Source organism: Crocodylus siamensis, chromosome 1 (assembly GCF_052110815.1).
Source record: "Crocodylus siamensis isolate JL-2025a chromosome 1, ASM5211081v1, whole genome shotgun sequence".
NCBI lineage: Eukaryota > Metazoa > Chordata > Crocodylia > Crocodylidae > Crocodylus > Crocodylus siamensis.
The window spans coordinates 345,495,188-345,514,974 of NC_143395.1; the positions used below are offsets into that span (position 1 = coordinate 345,495,188).

General features: G+C 41.1%; 1 protein-coding gene across 2 annotated transcripts in view; it reads left to right on the forward strand.

Moving 5' to 3' along the window:
* The window catches only part of KLHL1 (kelch like family member 1), a 489,325-nt gene that overhangs the window by 109,412 nt on the left and 360,126 nt on the right, over positions 1 to 19,787 (forward strand). Inside the window, exon 2 of one of the 2 annotated variants that reach the window (XM_090024576.1) lies at positions 3,754 to 3,936. The exons of the other annotated variant lie outside the window; for it this stretch is intronic. Within the exon in view, the coding sequence (XP_089880702.1) occupies positions 3,754 to 3,936 (183 nt within the window). The remainder of the gene's footprint in view (positions 1 to 3,753; positions 3,937 to 19,787) is intronic. 2 annotated transcript variants of the gene reach the window in all.

A 19,787-nucleotide genomic window follows, 5' to 3' on the forward strand; every position in this document is an offset into this window, starting at 1 on the left:
AACAAGCTGCTCCCAACAGCCCAAGCTCATGGTAGGGCCCAGTAGAGATGAGACAGCATCCAATAACAGGCCCACAGTCCCCTATTTTGTGTGGCACACTGTTGTGCCTCCTGGAAAAGGGCCAGCATGAAGTCCACGGAAACATCACAGCTCTCAAAGTAATGCCTTACCAGGCCAGGAGTTTGTGCCACCAAAGAACAGAATTCTGGTGGATTATAGCAGCCAGGGCAAGGATTTGCTCCGTTCTGCCACATGAAATCTAGAGGAAGCTTGTGGAAATCCAGACCCATTTGAGACACTCAGTCAAGGATGAGTGTCCTTGCCAATGAGTAATTAGAATTCATATCCTCAGTGAGATGGTCAGCCAATTGGCACTTTCCTCTGCACTTGGTTGTTTCTGGCTGGGCTTGTTAAGGTTTATAGCAAACATTAGGATGCACCTGTTCAGAACACATTTTAACTTTAATGCTGAAAAACAATACACATACTTAACATATACTAAGTGGCCCGTGCAACATGGCCCGTTCATAAAATGACTGCTTTTTGGCTATCGAATCTGGAACTATCACAACTTGCTTGACACCTCCCTGGGTGCATCTACACATGCACTTTACTGCAGAGTTGACTGATTAGCTCTGCAGCAAAAAGTCACTGTCTATACATACACCAATATTAGGACTCCGTAAATTAATTAACTCTGCTGTAGGACAGTACTGTCCAAGACAAGTACTATATGATGGCGGAGTAATTTATACTGGCTCAATACATGTGTAGATAATGACTGGAAATGGCTGGGGCATGGGGGTGCTACAGTGTGGGGGCTGCCTGCTGCTTAGCCCTGCATCCTAGCATCTTCCTGTGGCTGGTGTAGTGATTTAATCACTACACCAGCCACAGTGTCCCAGCCAGCCCCTCCACCACCTGAAGCCATGAACTGGAGCCTTCAACCTGGAGCCCGGTGCAAACTGTACTGTAGTTTATTGTTCCATGCTAATTTCTTGTGTGGATGTACCCCCTTTCTACCTGAAATTTTCCATTAGTGTCTTCAGCACATGACCACAATTCCTGGGGCCTAAGCAGCTAGGTATATAGCTCCTGCCCACATCTCCCTGAGATTTAAAATCTTGGCAGAGTATTACCAAAATCTTGTGAAAGACTAGTCTCATTCATGTGTTTGGAACATGTCTAAAACTCTCCAGCAGCATAGAATTCAGTGCAAAAGTAGTGACTATAGCAATTTTCTTTCAAAACAAATAAAAAATAAGAAGGATAAGAGGGTGATGCTGCCCATCTTATTCTATAATTGCTTAATAGTTAAGGCATACAACCGGGAAATGGCAGCCAGGATTCTATCTCTTCTTCAGCCTGAATAGATTGATACCCACATCTCACCTCTCAGGAGAATGTCCTAACCACCAGGTTTAGGCATGGTTGAGTGCTGACACCTTTCACCTCTCCCGCTGAAGCTGTGTCACTTTAAATAAAGGTTTTATGGGCTCAGAAGGAAAGTCAATGAGAGAAAGCTGGACGCTGTAGGCTAGTAGTTTGGGCACTCAGAGAGAAAGGCAGAAAAGTAGTCTTGATTGGTTTCCTATCCCCAGTCTCACAGTTGTTATTGTTTTTGTTTATAATAAATGTAAAATGTTCGAATAGCAATGGGTAGTGAGAACAGATAGTTTTTTTTCTTGATACATTTGGACAACTGTAGTTCAAGAACTGCATTTTCTCAGTCAAATCAATCTTCACTTTTCCCAGAAAGGCAAAATTGAAGAAAAGTGTCAACATATTTCTTTCCCCCACCCCTCTTTTTAATTTCCCATTGCATTTGTTTGGCTCTCCCTGACTGTCAGACTTCTTAGGAAACCTGTCAAGACTGGTTCTTCAGGGCCTTTGATCTTACACCATTATTTGTGCCTGTTGATAAAGAGGGTTCAAAACCCCACCACACCAACATAGGATAATTTAACAGCTTTTATCAATACCTGTGTAAGTTACAAGGCAAAGGGGATCAGATATCTAGTCTCTCATAATGGCAGGATACTGACTTGTACAATCACAAGTTATCTCTGAGAACTGACTTTCAGGGTATTTGTGAGAGGATACTATGGTGCAAATTAACCCTGACCATGGGAATGGGTGGTTCAAACTGTTCCACATGTAATTTGTCCATATCCCTAGAATTGTCTGCAGGCTTCCCTGTCCTATACGTGGGCTGCCAACCACCTCAAGGAGAAATACTGTGAAAACAAAATGTAGTGGGAATAACCTAGTCTGGCCTTTCCCTTGGTGATGATTTCACTATGGTAGGAGGATGAAGACTAACCTTGGACATTTGGAAAGGTGAAACTGCTTTGGTGAAATATAAGAATAATAGTTATTGTAAATAGGCACTTTAAATTTAAAGAATGCAATCAAATCAGAAATAAACAGGTTTATTTTTATTTATTTATTTTCATAATCCATTTTTCCTCCCGCATATACAGTTCTTTGATTTACTTAACTGATATTTGAAAGTTTTGCTGGCAGAGTGTTTTGCATTATTTTTTGAACTATTGATAATGCAATTGCAATATAACTGTCACAGGATTAAAAACTTGTGCTTTCAAATATAACATTAATTTTGTCAATTAGTAATAATCACCCTGTGCTCTGTTTATTTTTTCTTTTAGTACAATATTTTATAAACCAAGATCATATTCATTTATACTGTCTTTAATATGCCAGGCTGAATTTTGCCTTGTATTACTCTGATGCTTGTCCTGTTGATTTAATAGGCCTGTATTGGTTTGGCTGAGGGGGACAGATTGATCAGTATATATACACAATTACTATTAACGCTGGATGTGTCAACCCATGGCTTTCATATCAAATAAAAAGTTAAAGAAATAAACTTTTTAATGTATCAGTGATTCTATTTTACTCAAGGCGTGCTTGCAAGTTGGCATATATGCAACAAGAATTTTTTAGCATTATGTTTCTTGTATGTAGGTCAGAGGCTGTGCCAGAACCTTAGGTCTGAAACTCCTCAAAATTTGGAAACCACTGTAGATCCCCATATAGATCCCTCAAATTCTGAAGCTTATGCTCACCTATCATTATTAACATTATTTTTTCCTAAGTATTTTGGGGGGTATTATAAACTGTCACTGCACAGCATAAATTAATGGTAGCTTATATCACTTTTTAGTCTAATGTATTCTGGGATACTACTTATCAGTTTTGCTTTAGGCAAAATAATGAGTGTTTTAACATAACCCACTGAGGAAACTAAAACAAACAAAACAAGAACAAGAAAGATCTAAACTAGAGTTGGCACTGTGATAACAAATGTGCATATATGTAGTGTTAATTTCTAATGCGAAAAGATTTTTTTTTCATATTAGTATTGTAACTATAGCAGAAAATTATTTTTACGTAGTGTGCTCCATTTTGTGGCTAGAAGAACATTTTAGAACACAAAAGTGCAGAGAAATAGGGCTGTTTATTGAAGATAAACACGTACAAGTAACTTTAGTATAAGTATGCTGAACCCTTCTTTGACTGTTGTTTTTTACAGGTAATTGAAAATATTATTTCATTTTCCCAGAGAAACACTTTTGGGTCTTTAAACTGATAAAATTTTGCCGTCTTCTGCTTCCAGTGATAAAAATAGGGAAAAATACACTGATTTCTCTTAATCAGAGATCTGGAGGCTGTTAAGTATAGAGATTTGGAGACACTTCATCAACCCTACTATTTTTTTGTGGTTTACAGATTGTCAGCAGCCAGCCATCCTCTGTCACCTCCATGTGATATAGATTCCAGTAGCTCTGAGGAATTCTATCAGGCAGTACACCATGCTGAACAAACCTTTCGAAAAATGGAAAGCTACCTGAAGCAGCAGCAACTCTGTGATGTTATCCTTATTGCTGGGAACCGCAAAATACCTGCTCATAGGTAGGGGATAAAAAAAATAACCTTTAAACTTTTAAACTTGGGCCTGATTATCCACTGAGATACACCATGTGCAGTATTTTACAAAGTGCAAAATGGTTGTAAAACTACCAGTCTGATGAGTTAATATTTGACACACATACCACTTATTCTGCACAAGTGAAGCCAGCTATAAAGGTGATATTTGCAGATCAAATCCTTCGTATGTCTCTCCCATGTTAAGCAATATTCCTCTGGTTAACTTTTTTCATGTCAATTGCTGGCACTATATTTTCAGCTCCTGAGTACTCATCTGCCTAGGTGACTGGAAGGAAAACATCCAAAAAAGATTCTGAACAGCGACAGTGAACAGAGTACTTCTGAGCTCCTGATCTGTTCACATTTATGCTTCTGATAAATTATGGCAGATAGGTTTAGGAATTAAACAAAACAAAAGACTAGTTAAACCATAAAAATGATGCAGAATAACTCTGACTACCTAATATATTTGGGACCGCAAACTTAATAAGAGACAGTATGCATAAAAAAATCTCAATTTATTCACCATTCTTTGTGGTGCCAAAAAGATACAAAATAGCTAATAACGTGCTGTGCTAAATTAACACGAATGTTGCCTGCAAGTCAAGACAAGTAATTCTTCCTCTCTATTCAGACTGGTTTCAACTGGAATCCTACATCCAATTTTGGGCACTACACATAAAGAAAGACATGGAAAAATTATGAAAAGTCCAGCCTAGATCTTAGATTAGATGTCTAGGGAACATGATTCAGAAAGAAAGTTTGAAACATTCTTTAGATACTTGAAGGATGGCTATAAAGAGGAGTACATTAAGCTATTTCCTGTAGCTGCAGAGGACATATAAGAAATTATGTTTAAATCGCAACAAGGATAATTCAGCTTGATACCAAGAAGAACTGTCTAATTATAAGGATGGTTTAGTGTTGAAACATGACTAAGAGAGGTGTAAAATGCACATGTAGAATCTTCTCACCTGTGTCTTGGCGAGTCCTAAGAGCAGCTAAAACAAACGTGCCTGAGGTGGTTTAGAAAGGTGTGATCCTGCCTTGGTAAGGGAGCTGGATGACTTGGACTTGAATGGGCTTGAGGGAAATCTGTTTTTTCTCTCCCTGCCCTGCCACTACCTGCTTGACAAGAGGAGAACAGGGGAAAAGGCCAGCTGAGTATAGGAAATTTTCAATTAACCTCAGGTATCATGAGCTTAGTTGAAGTTTTCCCACACCTTGCGCCCAGCTTAAAGGCTCAGGCAGCCCTGAATAAGGTTTGGGGACCTGGAATAAGGCAGGGGGATGAGGTCTGGTTTGGGAGGTGTCCTTGAAAGCAGCTGCCATGTAGGAACCAGACTGTTGAGCCCTCTCATCAGGCCCCTCCCTCCTAGGCTAGGATGGGACCATGGAAGACTTGGGGGCTAAAGCTGGGGGTCCCCTAACTCTCCTCCTCCCCCCCACCTGGGACAAAACTGTAGGGGGTTCATCAGTGTTTGTTGCAGGTGGCTAATCTTGCCAGCCTCCTCTTCCCTCTCCCTGTCCATGATGGAAATGTGAGACCTCCTTCTCTCACCTCAGCATCCCCTCCCAGCCTGCACAACCCGCTTACCCCTAACCCTATCCTGGCTCTACCAGTCTTTCCCAGAGAGAGCAGTGTCAGGGGACTCACTGGAGTGGGTTGGCATGGGGCCAGCCAGTTCCCCAGGACCCAGCCATCTACTACCACCCACAATCACCAGCACTGTGGGCCAGCCACTGCATCATGCCTGAGTTTCCATGGACCCACAAATCACCTGGTTCTTACCTCTGCTCCTCCCGTCTGCTAGCCACCTGGCCCAAGACAGTCCTGCATTCCAGCCAGCATGACTCCTGCCACCTCTAACCCAACTTCTCCCACCCCAATCCCAGTCACTGTGACACATGTAAGATTTTGGTCCTTTATTTTTTTTATTCTTTTTTTTCAGTCCATTCTCTACTTCTCCTCCCACCCTCTTTACTTCAAATACTTTTTCAAGATTTCTCCCTTCTTACCTTCAGCTCTGGCTTGGCTTCTGTTACTAGGGAGGGAGGGAAGCCACAGACCCTATGGTGTTTTCTCCACCTTCAAGCTACATGCTACCTTCCCCATCACTTTTCTTTCCCAGAGAAGGAATAGAGTCCTAACTCCTGCTCACATCCCTGCTTGCCAGCTTCTTTAGTGGTAAATCATAGTTGTGCAGGCCTGTGACTACTCTGAAACTGTTCTAACTTTATGACTGTCTAATGTTCCACAGATTTAAAATGTTTTAAAGGTAACCTGTACCAGTGCCCTTAGTCCTTTAGGGCATTACTCATCTCATCAAACATCTGAATCCACATTATTTAAACAGTAACAAAAACACATGGGGGATTTACATCCTTTTTATCCCATCTGATTTAAATTGGATAATTTAAAGTACATAAGTGCATTTGCTTGCCAAATTTAGCTATTTTGGTAGACTGCATGAAAGCACTGAGAGAGGAGTTTGGCATCAGAAGGTCTTTTATTAGTTTGCTCTCACCTCTGTCTTTCTGATACACTTTTTTCTTTTGAGACAGATGTGCCAATTTGTATTCACTCTTGTCAATGGCAAATTTAATTTCACATGTCATTCCAATTCTACACCATATCTAAAGTCTTTTGGAACTGGAATAGTGCTTTAATAAACATACGATGGACCATGAAATAAAAACCAAATCTTATTTAGATCATCCAGGAAAGCATCAAACAACATTTCATGCGATTTTTAGTTTTTATCATAGCTTGTCAGTGAAAAAAACCCCACCCAAATCTGTTCCGACCAAAATGAATGACAAAACTGTTAAATTAAATTGAAATTGGCCTAGACTCCAAAACAAAGTGAATTTCTGTTAAAAAAGACAAACGTACCATTTCAGACATTTAATAACTCAACTAAAAAAAAATTATAGGTTTAATGTTTACACTGTCAGCCAATAAAGTATGTACAAAAAACTAAGCTGCAGCCAGGCACCTAAGTTTATTTGGATATGGAAGGGGTGAGGGCTGAAGCTAAAGGATATGAAAATAAAAGGGATAATCAAAGAGCTATTGATGGGTCTCAGTGAACTTGATCTCAGAGCACTGAAGAAAGTGGCAAAGATAATCTCAGAGCCTTTAGCAATAATATTTATGAAATTGTAGGAGCTTCATGAGGTAACAGAGAACTGAAAAGGGGCCAGTATAGTGCCCCTCTTTTAAAAAGACAAAAAGGAGGATTCGGGGAAATACAGACAGGTTAGCCTCAGCTCAATATTTGGGGAAGTTATAGAGCATATCCTAAAGAAGTCCATTTTCAAGCTTCAGCAGCAGTAAAAATTGATCCAAAGCATTCAGCATGGATTTACTAAGAACAAATCATGTTAAACACATAATCTCCTTTGACAAAACAAGTACTTGAGTACAGGAATGACACGTAGCAGGTGCACATGCACACTCTGCACATGGTGGTATACTCCCTACAAAAAAGCGCTGCTGACACAGTCAGTGGCATCTGCAGGCAGTCTACAATCCCTGCTGAAGAAGGATCTGAGGGTCTTGGTAGAGAACAAACTTGATATGAGTCTGCAGTGTGATGCCATTACACAAAAGATAAATGCAGTTTTGGAATGCACCAGTAGAAACACTAGGTGCAAGAAACAGGAGGTAATAGTGCCTCCCTATTCGACACTGCCCCTATTTAATGCAATAGGCCTCACCTGACCTATTGTGTGCAGTTTTGGTTTCCACCTTAAAAAAAAAAGACGTGGAGAAGTTGAAGAAGGACCAAAGGTGGGTGATAAAATGATAGAGGGCTTGAAAAGGAAGTCCTGTGATGAGAGGTTGAAGAAAATAGGTAGTTTTCAGAAAGGGTGCTTAAGAGGGGACATGATAGCAATCTTCAAGTACCTGAAGGGATGCCTTAAAGAAGAGGGAAGACACTTTTCTCTCACTGCAGAGAGAAGGACATGGACCAATGGCTTGAACTTGCAGCAAAGTAAGTTTTGACTGAATATCAGGAACAATTTCTTCACAGTGGAATAGACTACATAGGGAAGTTGTGGGCTCTCCATCACTGGAGGTGTTCAATAAAAGGCTGGAAAGCCACTGGTCAGGAATGATTTATGCATAGCTATACCCATGTTCCATTATGGACATTTCCCATGCTTCTGGGCTTTGCTTGTTGCTGCATGGGGCTAGGAGGGATTTTTTTTTTCCTTTTGTTGCTTTTAAAGACTGCCTCAGAAGCATTGTGTTGGCTGCAGGCAACACTGGGGGTTTGGTCCAGGGGATGCCAGCGCTTGTGCTAGGACTTAAACCCAGAGGTTCCTGACTAGAAGATCTTGCTCCTCTCTTCAGGGTCAAGCTAATTTCCATATTTGGCTCAGGAAGGAATTTTACCCTATGGTCAGAGTGAAACGGACTTTGGGGGTTTTTCCGTTATCTGTAGCTATGGGAATGGTCAGGTCTTATGAGCATGTTTTAACACTGTGGTCCCTCTGCTTTGCCTATGGTAGATTAGGGTGTTATATCACATGATTGTGCCAGGGTTAACTGTAGTTTTGCTAATAGGTTAAATAATGGATTTATTTGGGATGGCTTGGAGAGGGATGACATTGCCTGAGTCAGGGAAGGAGTTGGCCTAGATGACCTTTGGAGGTTCCTTCTCTATGGTTCTATGATACAGGAAATAACAGACTTAGCATATATACTCAAATACACATATGTACAAGTGTCATCTTGACATATTAATATAAATCTAACCATTAGTGATAGTAGTAATAAAATATGTTTAATATTCTATATATAAGGTAGGTAGCCTTTAATGATGTACCTATTTCTAAAATGAAAACATTTCACATGCTTGCTCTTTGTAGATTTTACAAGCTCTACAGGTTTGTAACATGAAGAATTTATTATTTTTAAATATAGTTAAAACAGGTATATCCCAGAAAAGGTGGACCCACTTCCCAGAAGAATCAAGTGAAGACAGTTAACAATTTAAAAGGCAGTCACTTAGTGCCATTTCATTTAGAAGTTGGTTTAATTTCCACTTATCATGCTGAAATCCCTTCATTTTTAGAATTATTGAAGATCAAATATAGTGCATTTAACCTCCTGTCCCTCTACTAGGCAGAAAAGGTTATTTGAGTAAATGTGACATCTTTAACTAGACTAAGTAAATTGATTGTTGTTTGCAAACTTGCAGGCACAAACACCCATTTTTCAGGCATAGGGAGAGTCTGCTGTTGTTCTGTGTTCTCCTGGTTGGAACAGAAGCCAAGATGCAAAATTCAGGTCTGTAAAAATGCAAATGCATGGCAGTGAGGATCAGAGGTCATGGGAGATAATAGGTGCCAGACAGGTAGGTGTGGGGGGAAAAGGGGAATGTATGCCTGGTGGTAGAATATAGCTGGTAAAAGATAGAGAGGTTAGCTGGGGTTATTGGATTTCAGGCAGGTTATAATGTGCCATAAATCCAATGTCTCTATTTATTCCATAATTTTTTTTGTCCAGTAGATCTATAAAGTGAAGTGTAGGCTCATTTGTAAATTCCCTTTGAGGATCAGAACTGAGAGTTTGGAGAGAGTGGTTGTCTTGTGAGAAGTGTACACTCACTTCTACTATACATCCATTTGAAAACTCGTGGATCTTTACAGATTCATTTGTGACTAGAGGAATATTTACACCCATTCACGCTTAAAGGTTACTAGTCCAGTCTTCTAGTTCTAATCAAATACAATTTGGGTAGAAGATAATTTTCCTTAAAAAGTAATTCCCCTTCCTGGCTCAGGCCTTGGCACCTCACCTCAGCATCTTGTGTGAATAGATATGCAAATGTAAGTTCTTAATGTTTAATATTCCCAACCATTTGAGCTTTGAACTTCTAGGTGTTAATAGCCTTTGTCACTCTTGAAGCCTGACTAGTTGTCATGTAACAGTATAGAACTACATCCATATCAAACATCATAGCTCATACAAACGTACAAGTAACAGAATTAGACACAGCTTATTTTTGTTTCTAGATGCAAAACAATATATATAAATAAAATAAATGCACAGAAAATGGATGATATTTTACAATTACTTCAAATATAATGGATTTGTGACACTTGTTTAATAGATAAACTAACGGATGCAACACTGCCACAGCATGAACACATTTAAAATAGAAATGGTACAACAAAACTCACAGCCCATCAAAAAAGAACTGACAAACTAAGCAGATATTATAACAACAGATTGCAAAATGAAAAAGTGAGGAAGATGGGGACTGCTGTAAGAGAACTTACATAATGGTACAATAATCTAAGTGTAAATCAAAACTTTGATTGCAGAAACAATCAACTAATTGATTGATAAGGGACCACTGTGGCACTTTTCAGATGGCAAAGAATCAGTTACTGTATTTGTAATGTTCTTATAAATGAAACAGATTTTTTGTAGAAAACCTTAACCTTATAATTCATTTAGAAGAACAAGACGTAAGGTACACACAACTAGCTTCTAGTAAAATACTTCACATTAGAATGAAAGAAAAGTAAACAAGTCCCAACCGCCTTTTCTTTTACATAAAGGTTGATGTACATGAAATTTGCTTGACATTCAATATTCTATTCACATGTTATACATCTTTGCTCCATCTTTTGTCTAACTTGTTTGTTCTGATGTCGGGTTTCCACAACAAGGATTGTCCTAAATTGGGCTTGTATTGTAGCTAGAACAATGGATCCCTGATTTCATGTAGCGTTTCTGAGCACACTTTGTGGCCCCCTCTACATGTTACACTTAAATTATGATTAACTGAGTAATCATGCTTTCAGTTGTGATCCAGCTACATGTTCAACATCTTAGTGGTGTGATAAAACAAGCAATAAACTATGAAGTTATTCCACAAAAAATGTGTAATAACCCTGTAGCTTGTTCTAATCATGACATTAATTGAACATGTGGCCAAGTGCTCCCCTGTGGCTGTGAGCCACATCAACTGAGGGGCTCCCAGCCACAGAGGTGTATCAACTGCTCCCAGCCCCATAGCGGACAAGGCTTGCAGTGCTGGAAGTGTTGTTAATTGCAGGGCTCACACCAGGGACAGTGTCTTCAGCTGCAGAGTTTGCAGCAACACTGCTGCCCCTGTGAGCCTCATGAAGTGTGGGGCTGTCAACTGGCAGCAGCATTCCCCATGCTGCCCACACTGCAAGCCCTGTAGCAGATACAGTGGAGGCAGTGTTCCTGGATCATTTATTCAATCCTGTTGTGCCTTTACTTGCATGTTTAGAGGGGCCCTAATACAAAACATATGTAATGATTGTTTTCCTCAGCTGTCCAGTCTCAATCAAGAAAATTTTATTGCATTCATTCATTCAGTTTAGGTGTCCAGCTGTTTTGCATAGCAGATATCACACACACACACATACACACACCAAAAAAACTGAAGAGGAGAAGCCCCCGCCGTCCAAGAAAACAAAGCACCTGCTAGTTGTAAGGATGAGATAAAAACCATAACTCAACATCCACCTCCCCACAGTATTATGGGAAAATAGTAAAAAGTACTACATGTAATCTAGAATGTTTAAGAAGTGTCAGACCATTTTCATACAAGTTTTTGATTATCAGGTACATAACATGGACAGGAAATAAGCTTCCTATGATCGCTGCATTAGAAACTACAAGTAAGTATAAATAAAACTAATACAATGATAGATAGACATTTTAATTTTGAAATGGACAGGTCAATAAAAATTGTAATTAAGAATACATAGATGAAGTTGTTAGCTCTAAAGCAGACTGACCAGGGTCAGGCTAAGACTCTGGTGAAAAATAGACAAAATTTGACTAAGACTAATAGACTTGACCTATACAAGCATACATAGAATTAAATAAATAGCATGGGAGTAGTTTGAACATGAAGACAGGGTTCTTTTCTCAAGGTTTAAAATGAAACAGAAAGTTCCTAGAAATCAGAGGAGGAATTTCAGTAAAAAATATTCCTCTAAATTAAATAATAAAATATTCCTCTAAAAGTAACAGGGAGAACTCCAAGTAGTATTTTTTTTTTATTTTTGTTGTGCTTATATTTATTATCTGATTGAATTAATTTAATTCCCTTTAATAGAAAGCAATATCTTTTTCCCCAAGTGAACTCAGATTTTTATAAAATTTCCAAGTTTCTCTGAATATATTTTAAAATAATCAGTAACTTACTTAGTTTTTTATACTGAACTAGTTGAACCCACACTTTGCTGCGGAAGATTAATTTAATGTTTTTGTTATTATAACTGTTTGTCATAATTAACAACTTCTTTATGGTTTATGCATCATTGTCTGTTCCAACTTCAAAAGCTTTCAGACCATCGTATCCATCTAATTTATTCTCTTGTAGACTGTAATTTAAATTTTTGACATGGGTGAGCTACCAACCCCTCACACTACTCCCCACCTGGAGGGCCAGACAAGATCCCCTTTAACAGACATTTTCACTGTTCCCTGGAGACCTTCATGGCACTTTGACAATGTAGTGAACATTATCAGATGCACAGTAACTGGTATCTAGGCAACGTTGAATCTTGAGAAAAGCATTTACTGAATGGCCATTCACTGCTATATCACTATGAATTGTGCGTAGGCCAGGGGCAGGCAAAGTACAGCCTGCAGGCCAGATTTGGCCCACCAAGCACTTTCTTCAAGCCCACGGGGCCCCCAACAAATTGTGCACTGCCTAGCCCTTCCACCCATGAGGGTGGGATCAAGGCACCCACATGTACATGCAGACCCAAAAACATATCCTATTGCCTAGCTCTGACCCTTGTGGGCAGAAAAGCCTGGCCAGCCAATGTGCAGCTTCTGTGTGGGGCTGCTGCTGCTGCAGCCCTTGGGACCTGCTTGCTTCCCTGGTCTCCTGCTGGCTCAGGGGATCAGGTAGGGAAGCACTGGGGTGGGGCTGCAGCTGGGAGGGAGCCTGGAACGTGGGGCTGGGGCTGGTGGCAGCATACAGCCCAGGTCCAGGGCAACAGGGGATGGCAGAAGCACGGAGTTGGGGTGGGCAGCATGTGGGTGTAAGGGAGAGAGGACTTCTGGTGGCAAAGGTCAGGGGTTAGGGAGTGGGAGTTTCAGTCCCAAGATGGTGACAAGTGGGCAGAGCTCTCCACCTGAAATAATTGACCACCCCAGCATAGGCTGATGGCCTCCAGAACAAGAGATTGAATTTATATAGATTCCCTTGTAATCAATACTACCAGATATTTAAAAAAAGAAATATTACTCTTGCTATAGAATATTTGAGGTGCTTTGGTACATGCTATTCTTGTAATGCTACAAAGTGCCTTATACTTTTGTACTGTTATGAAAATAGATCGCTATGGGGCATAGAACTTTATCATGCAACCACCAAGGGGTTTGCCTGCAAACCATCCATGGTGACAAGAGCTGGTCAGCTTATGGAAACTCTGGCTGTTTGACTGACACTGTTGCCAGAGCCCTAGCAAGACTTGGTGCTCTGGCAGCCATGGCCTCAATGCAAGGGTCCTTGTACAGCTCCCTGACAGTTTACTGGCTGGGTGGCCATCAGAGAACCAGCTGATCTCCTTCCCCTTAGAGTGTGGAGATACTGTGAGATACACTGTGAGATACTGGAGGAACATGGACATTTTTTACACAGATCTACCATATTGTTTAACGTGATAAAAAAACATGAATATTTAGGTTAAAAATTAAGTGTAATCCTTTTTAGTTTTTGAACTGTATATTAAAAGTCCCTTCTCGGTTTTGCTGCTTTGCTTAACCCTTTCTTCCAAAGTAAATTAATCTTTCTCTTTAGATTATAAACTATTTACAGCAGAGGCTATCTCTTCCCTTATGTCTGTACTACATTCAGCATATTTTGGTACTAGTGTAAGTATAATGAATTAGCTAGGAAGAGATGGAGAATAAAGAAGCTAAAAAGTATGTTGGGGGAGGCTGTGGAATCTCAGAAAGCTTGTTTAATACAGGACATTAAGCAAGACAGGTAGGTGAAAGCATAAAGAGTAAGAATACTAGGCACAGAATAAGAACAAATATAGGAAAAAGTGAACCAAAAATATAAGAAGACCTGAACAAAAAGGAAAGCCCTGATGGGAAAGGGAAAAAGGAAGGAAGAAAGCAAGGAACGGATTTTATCTTTTGACTTTTTAGCTACTTTATTAAGGTGCTCAGGGTACAAAAACCTGGCCCCTCTGGGGTCCAGTTCCAATATACAAATCACCAACAAACCAAAAGCACTATGCTGTTATGTCATAACTTCACACTGACAGCCACCTTCGCAGTACTACACATCATGCCTAACATGCCGTTATGCGGTTGGAACACCCGGCCACACAGTCGTACAAACCAAAGCCCTCTATAAACACACAATTTCTACCCTGCTCTATCCAATAGTACAGGCAGTCCTCAGACTTATGACACAATTGATTCCTGAAAACCGCTTCTTAAGTCAAAACATTGTAACTTGGAGCCAATTTTCTCATAAGAAACAATGTTATAAATGGGGAATTGGTTCCTGAACCAAGGCCTGATACCCTATTTTCACCAAAAATACCGCATTACTCGATCGATTATAGGTGAGTAATATAGCTACGTTAATGCATTTATATTGTAAATAGCAATCATATTGATTTGGAACGACTTCTTTGAGGTGACTTTACTGGACATTTGAAGGGTTGTTGGTTGGACTTTTTGAGAGGTTCTTGGCTGGAGTCTTCTCAGTGGTCTTGACTGCAGGTTTTTCTGGAGTCTTGTCTGCCTTCTTAAAGAAAATGTCCAAGGAAGTTTGGACAGATGTTCTCCAGGGACATGAGTGATTCAGTGAACTTGTTCACTGGCTTGGTGTTGCATCAGATCAAGCGTTGTAAAGTCAAAATTGATGTCATAAATTTGAAACAGGGTATCAATTTATAAACTTTGTAAGTGTGAAATGTTGTAACTTGAAACTTTGTAAGTGGAGGACTGCCTGTACATGTAACAATGCCTTCAACTACCCATACAAAGAAAAAAGGAAAAAAGCAGCCTGGTGAGGGCTCAGGGCATAACATAAGCCTGAAGCCACAGTCTGCCACCAAGGTTGCCCAGTCACCCAGACCAGTCATGACATCAGAATGCACGTTGAAGACAGCCATCCTCCATGTGGCACAGCACCCCCTCAAGGGCCCGGTGTGCCTCCAAAGTGGGCACCACCTGCCAGAGCACAGCATGCTCAAACTCCAGTGAGAAGTGTTCCTGCAGCAGGAAGTGGAAAAACTGCAGGGCATCATCTGAGCCGATCCTGGCAAGCCAGTTGCGGTGGCTCTTAAGGACAGCCATCTCGACCTGACTCAGCAGAAAGTTAGCCAGGCAGATAGCACCCCATTTAGCTGCCCAGTATGGGTAGGAGTACACATAGGTGTTCTCTGAAAGGCTTCTGCCCAGGGCCTGCAACAGTGACTCGAGCGTGAAAAAGAGTGGCCTCAGGCAGGGACAGTCAAGGAAGGTGTGAAATAGGTTCTCTTCAATGCCCCTGGGACAGGTGGCCTGTCAGCACCTCAGCATGGTAGATGTGAACCACCCAGGCATACAGGCTTCTATGGGGTAGGGAAGCAAAGGGGCAACTCGTGTCACTGTTGGGAGACACAGGGAGCATTACCAGGGTGCCAGGCCTGCTGGCCAGCTCACCAGCCACAGCCAGGGCAACTGGCAGCAAGCAGAAGGCCTTGCTCAGGGTGTGCATGGCAAGGGGGACCTGGCATGCCCAGAGATGGTTGTCCAGGGCAGCTGTTGCCTCCAGTGGGAGGGCAGGCTGGATCTCATGCAGGAGATGGCCTACATTGTGGATGGAGTGTATGCCCAGCTGGGCAGTCAGGGCTTTGGATGAGAGCCAAGCTGGCTGAGCGGGGTCAAGGAGATGGCTCTGGTGGAGGACACACACCTGGATGAGGACAGCTGTGAGGCTGGTGGAGGCTTGGCATGGGGTACCATAAGGCTGGGTTGTGCATCAGGAACTCCCTCAGCAGCTGCAAGAACTGAAGACACTGGGCCTGGGGCTGGAGATGGAAGGTGGCCTGCCAGGCTCATACCATGCCATGGTAGAAGGGAACAGGGACTCCCCCAATGCCTGCTGGCCCCCTCTGACTAGTTTGTAAACTGCTACTAGATCCCCCCTCAGCCTTCTTTTGTGGAGGCTGAACAGGTTCAGGTTCCGTAGCCTCTCCTCATAGGGCCTGCCCTGCTGACCCCTGATCATGCAGGTGGCCCTCCTCTGGACCCTCTCCATGCTGTCCACATCCCTCTTGAAGTGCAGCACCCAGAACTGGACACAGTACTCCAACTGCAGCCTGACCAGTGTCACATAGAGGGGGAGGATCACCTCCTTGGACATGCTTGAGATGTATCTGTGGATGCACGACAAGGTATGGTTGGCCTTCCTGATCGCATCCCCACATTGTTGGCCCATGTTCATTGTGGCATCACTGTTGACTCCTAGGTCCTTTTCTGCCTTGGCACTGATGAGAAGGGAGTTCCCTAGCCTGTAGTTATGCTGCTGGTTCTTCCTCCCCAGGTGCATTACCCTGCACTTGTCAGTGTTGAACCCCATCCTGTTCCCGTCAGCCCACCCCTGTAACCTGTCTAGATCCGATTGCAGCCTATTCCTTCCTTCTAGCGTGTCCACATCTCCCCACATTTTGGTGTCATCTGAGAATTTGAACAGGGTGATTCTTACCCCCTAGTCCAAGTCGCTGATGAGATGTTGAACAGTACAGGCCCAAGGACTGAGCCCTGAGGAACCCCACTCCCCACATCCCTCCAGGTTGAATAAAACCCATCCACCACCACTCTCTGGGTGTGGCCCATCAGCCAGTTAGTGACCCATCTGACTGTGTAGACATCAACACCACAATCTCCTAGTTTTTTAATAAGAATGGGGTGAGAGACCATATCGAAGGCCTTCCTAAAGTCCAGAAAGACTATATCCACTGTGACATCTGCATCTAAGGATTTGGTGACCTGGTCATAAAAGGTCACCAGGTTGGTCTGACATAACCTGCCCCTAATGAACCCATGTTGGTTGCCCCTTGTCGGCCGCCTTGTGGACATGCGCCAGGATAATTCTCTCAAAAAGCTTCCCCAGGACAGAGGTAAGACTCATGGGCCTATAGTTACCTGGGTCCTCTTTCCTCCCTTTTTTGAAGATGGGGACCACATGCCCCTTTTCCAGTCATCTGGCACATTGCCTGAGCACCACAAGTGCTCATAAAGCCATGCCAGCAGTCCTCTGCTAGTTCCCTCAGCACTCAGGGGTGGAGATCATCAGGACCTGCTGATTTAAATACATCTAGTCCTTCCAGGAGTTCCCTGACTAGGTCCTCACTGACCCTAGGCTTGGGTGTGCCACCCACAGGGCCCGTAGTGAAAGTAGAAGGGAGAGGAAAGTAGAAGGGAGAGGAAACAGAGAACAGAGAAAAAGAAGAAAAAAACCTGCAAAAATGCAAGAAAAAAATCAGAAAAGGAGATAGACAAAAACAAGAGACCTTTAGCTAGGTGGGAGTCAGAAAATAAAAGAGATAGGAAATTGGGGAGTCTTATGCTCAGGATGGCCCCATGCAGCTCAAAGCATGCCTGGTCTGAGGCATCCAAAGTAGAAGGAAGGAAGGAAAGTAAGAAGAATTTTATTTTGCAAACAGACAAACATTTTTTTTTTTTTGGCACTAAGGACATGGTGTCAAAGTGACTTCCTGTCAGAATTCCAGAAATGAACTCTTCGGTTTGGATTTGTACATTGTTAACAAGTGTGAGATCTTGACCGCCTGTGCACATGACACTTTTGTCTTAACATGGGTCAGTGTTCAGCTTCCTGCCTAATACTTTATAGAAGTGTTCATATTACATATATGCAATAGGTTTTACATATACAGAAATGTGGCTTAAATGTTAAACTTGGTTTTGAATCCAAAAAATTTCAGTGGGAGTTACTTATTTGAAACCCCACTCCCCCCACACACTCTTATTTGTATGCTTAAATAGTCACCTAAAATTCCAGCTCCACAAGCTAGATTTTTATTATTATTTTAGCACAATACTTGCTGTATATTAATTATCAGAAAGTTGATGTCTAATTATTCAGAGATGGTTGGTCTCATAGTATGTACTTGATGTTTTTACTGGAAGATGTGGCAAGCACTTTGTAGTTATGTTAAGCCCAGTTATGGAATTTAATGGTTAACATGGATTCTGTGCTTGCCAAATAAGGAATTCTTGGGTTTCTTAACAATGATTAGGGTTAACCGTCAGAAACCATAGCTTTTATCTATTTTTGATGGACTTGCTGTTAGCAGATGGCAGAGTGTGTGTGTGTGGGTGTAGGGTTGGGGGGGCGAGAGTAGAGAATCCCCATAGATATGCATGAGAGGAGGGAGTTGCAGTTAGTCTATTTGGTCAATATTACTGTAAAATACAAAGCAGGAACAAAAAGAGTGATGAAGCATGAATATTAATTTATTGTATTATTCTAAACTCTATTGACTTCAGTAATTTGCTCTATATAAATTAATCCATATTTTCACAAGTAATCAGCCTTTCATAGCAGTGCAAGTAGCACATCATAAAACAAAAGTATAAAAACAGAAGGTTAATATAATTTGGTGTTTTATTGTATACAATTGAAGCACAGTATAGGAAATGAGAAAATTCAAACAGGTAGGAAAATGATGAAGGAAGACGCTTCTCTAATGCTTTTTTTGCCAGCATTTTTAGGGAAAGTTAATACATGGCATAGTAAATCATGTACTTAGTCATGTACAAGTTTTCCATTAAATAGTGACTTGGCATGAGGTCAGTAGCAATGGAGGAAATTTAATTTTCGTTTAGGGATTTGAAATTAATATAAGACTAATGATGGGTGAATTTATATATGTGGGTGCTCATAAGGCTTTTTCTAGAGATCAGGAAAACTTTTCTTCTTCAAGTCCCTTTTGCTTTTTTTATCCTTCCTTATTCCCCAGTGCATCCTTCTAAGGTGGAGAAGGGGAAGGGATGGACCAGTTTAGGTATGCTTTGTCTAAATATTCTTCTAATTAACACCTTCATGCCACTGAGAAAGACAGGTTGGGCTAGACACATCTGTGGTTTGATCTAGTATGGCATTTCTTAATTTTTTATTCTCTTCCACTGCAGATTAATTCATCTCTCCTAATTTTTCATTTTCACAACCCCTTCTTCCAACCTAAACCAGCTTATCCAACATAGTTTTATCTACTCAAATCACTGTATATACTTAGTTGAGATACCTAAATTCTGATGAGGTGCAGCTAACAAGAATGTATAGTGATGTATTCCTTCCAGAGGTAAAAAACGTATCTCTTGCCAGGTTGAATCAAGCAACTGTAATACTAATATGGCAATACTACCCAATATTTTACAATACAAAGTACAGAAAGATATTTTGTGCATTTGAAACTGTAAGAATATTCTTAGGCAGAATATAATTATGTAAGTGAGAATACACTGTCATACTTAATGTATTACACAAAACAATGAAGAAAGAGTGAGCAAACAGATTGCCTCGCATGCATCTTCAAGCTTTCTTCCATGTTACTCTACATAAATGGGAAGAGATTTAAAAAAAAAAAAAATTCTGCAAAACTATTTGATTGACTTCCTTCAAATCCTTCCTTAAAAATCTTTGGCATGATGCCTACAAAAACAGCAGTCATTATTGTTGAAATAAGTAGCTGATCTGCTTTGATTCTTGCACTCATCTAAATCATTTAATTATCATTTCCTGTTCCTTTGTCTGTGTAGCATCACCTGTTGTCTCTTATTTTAT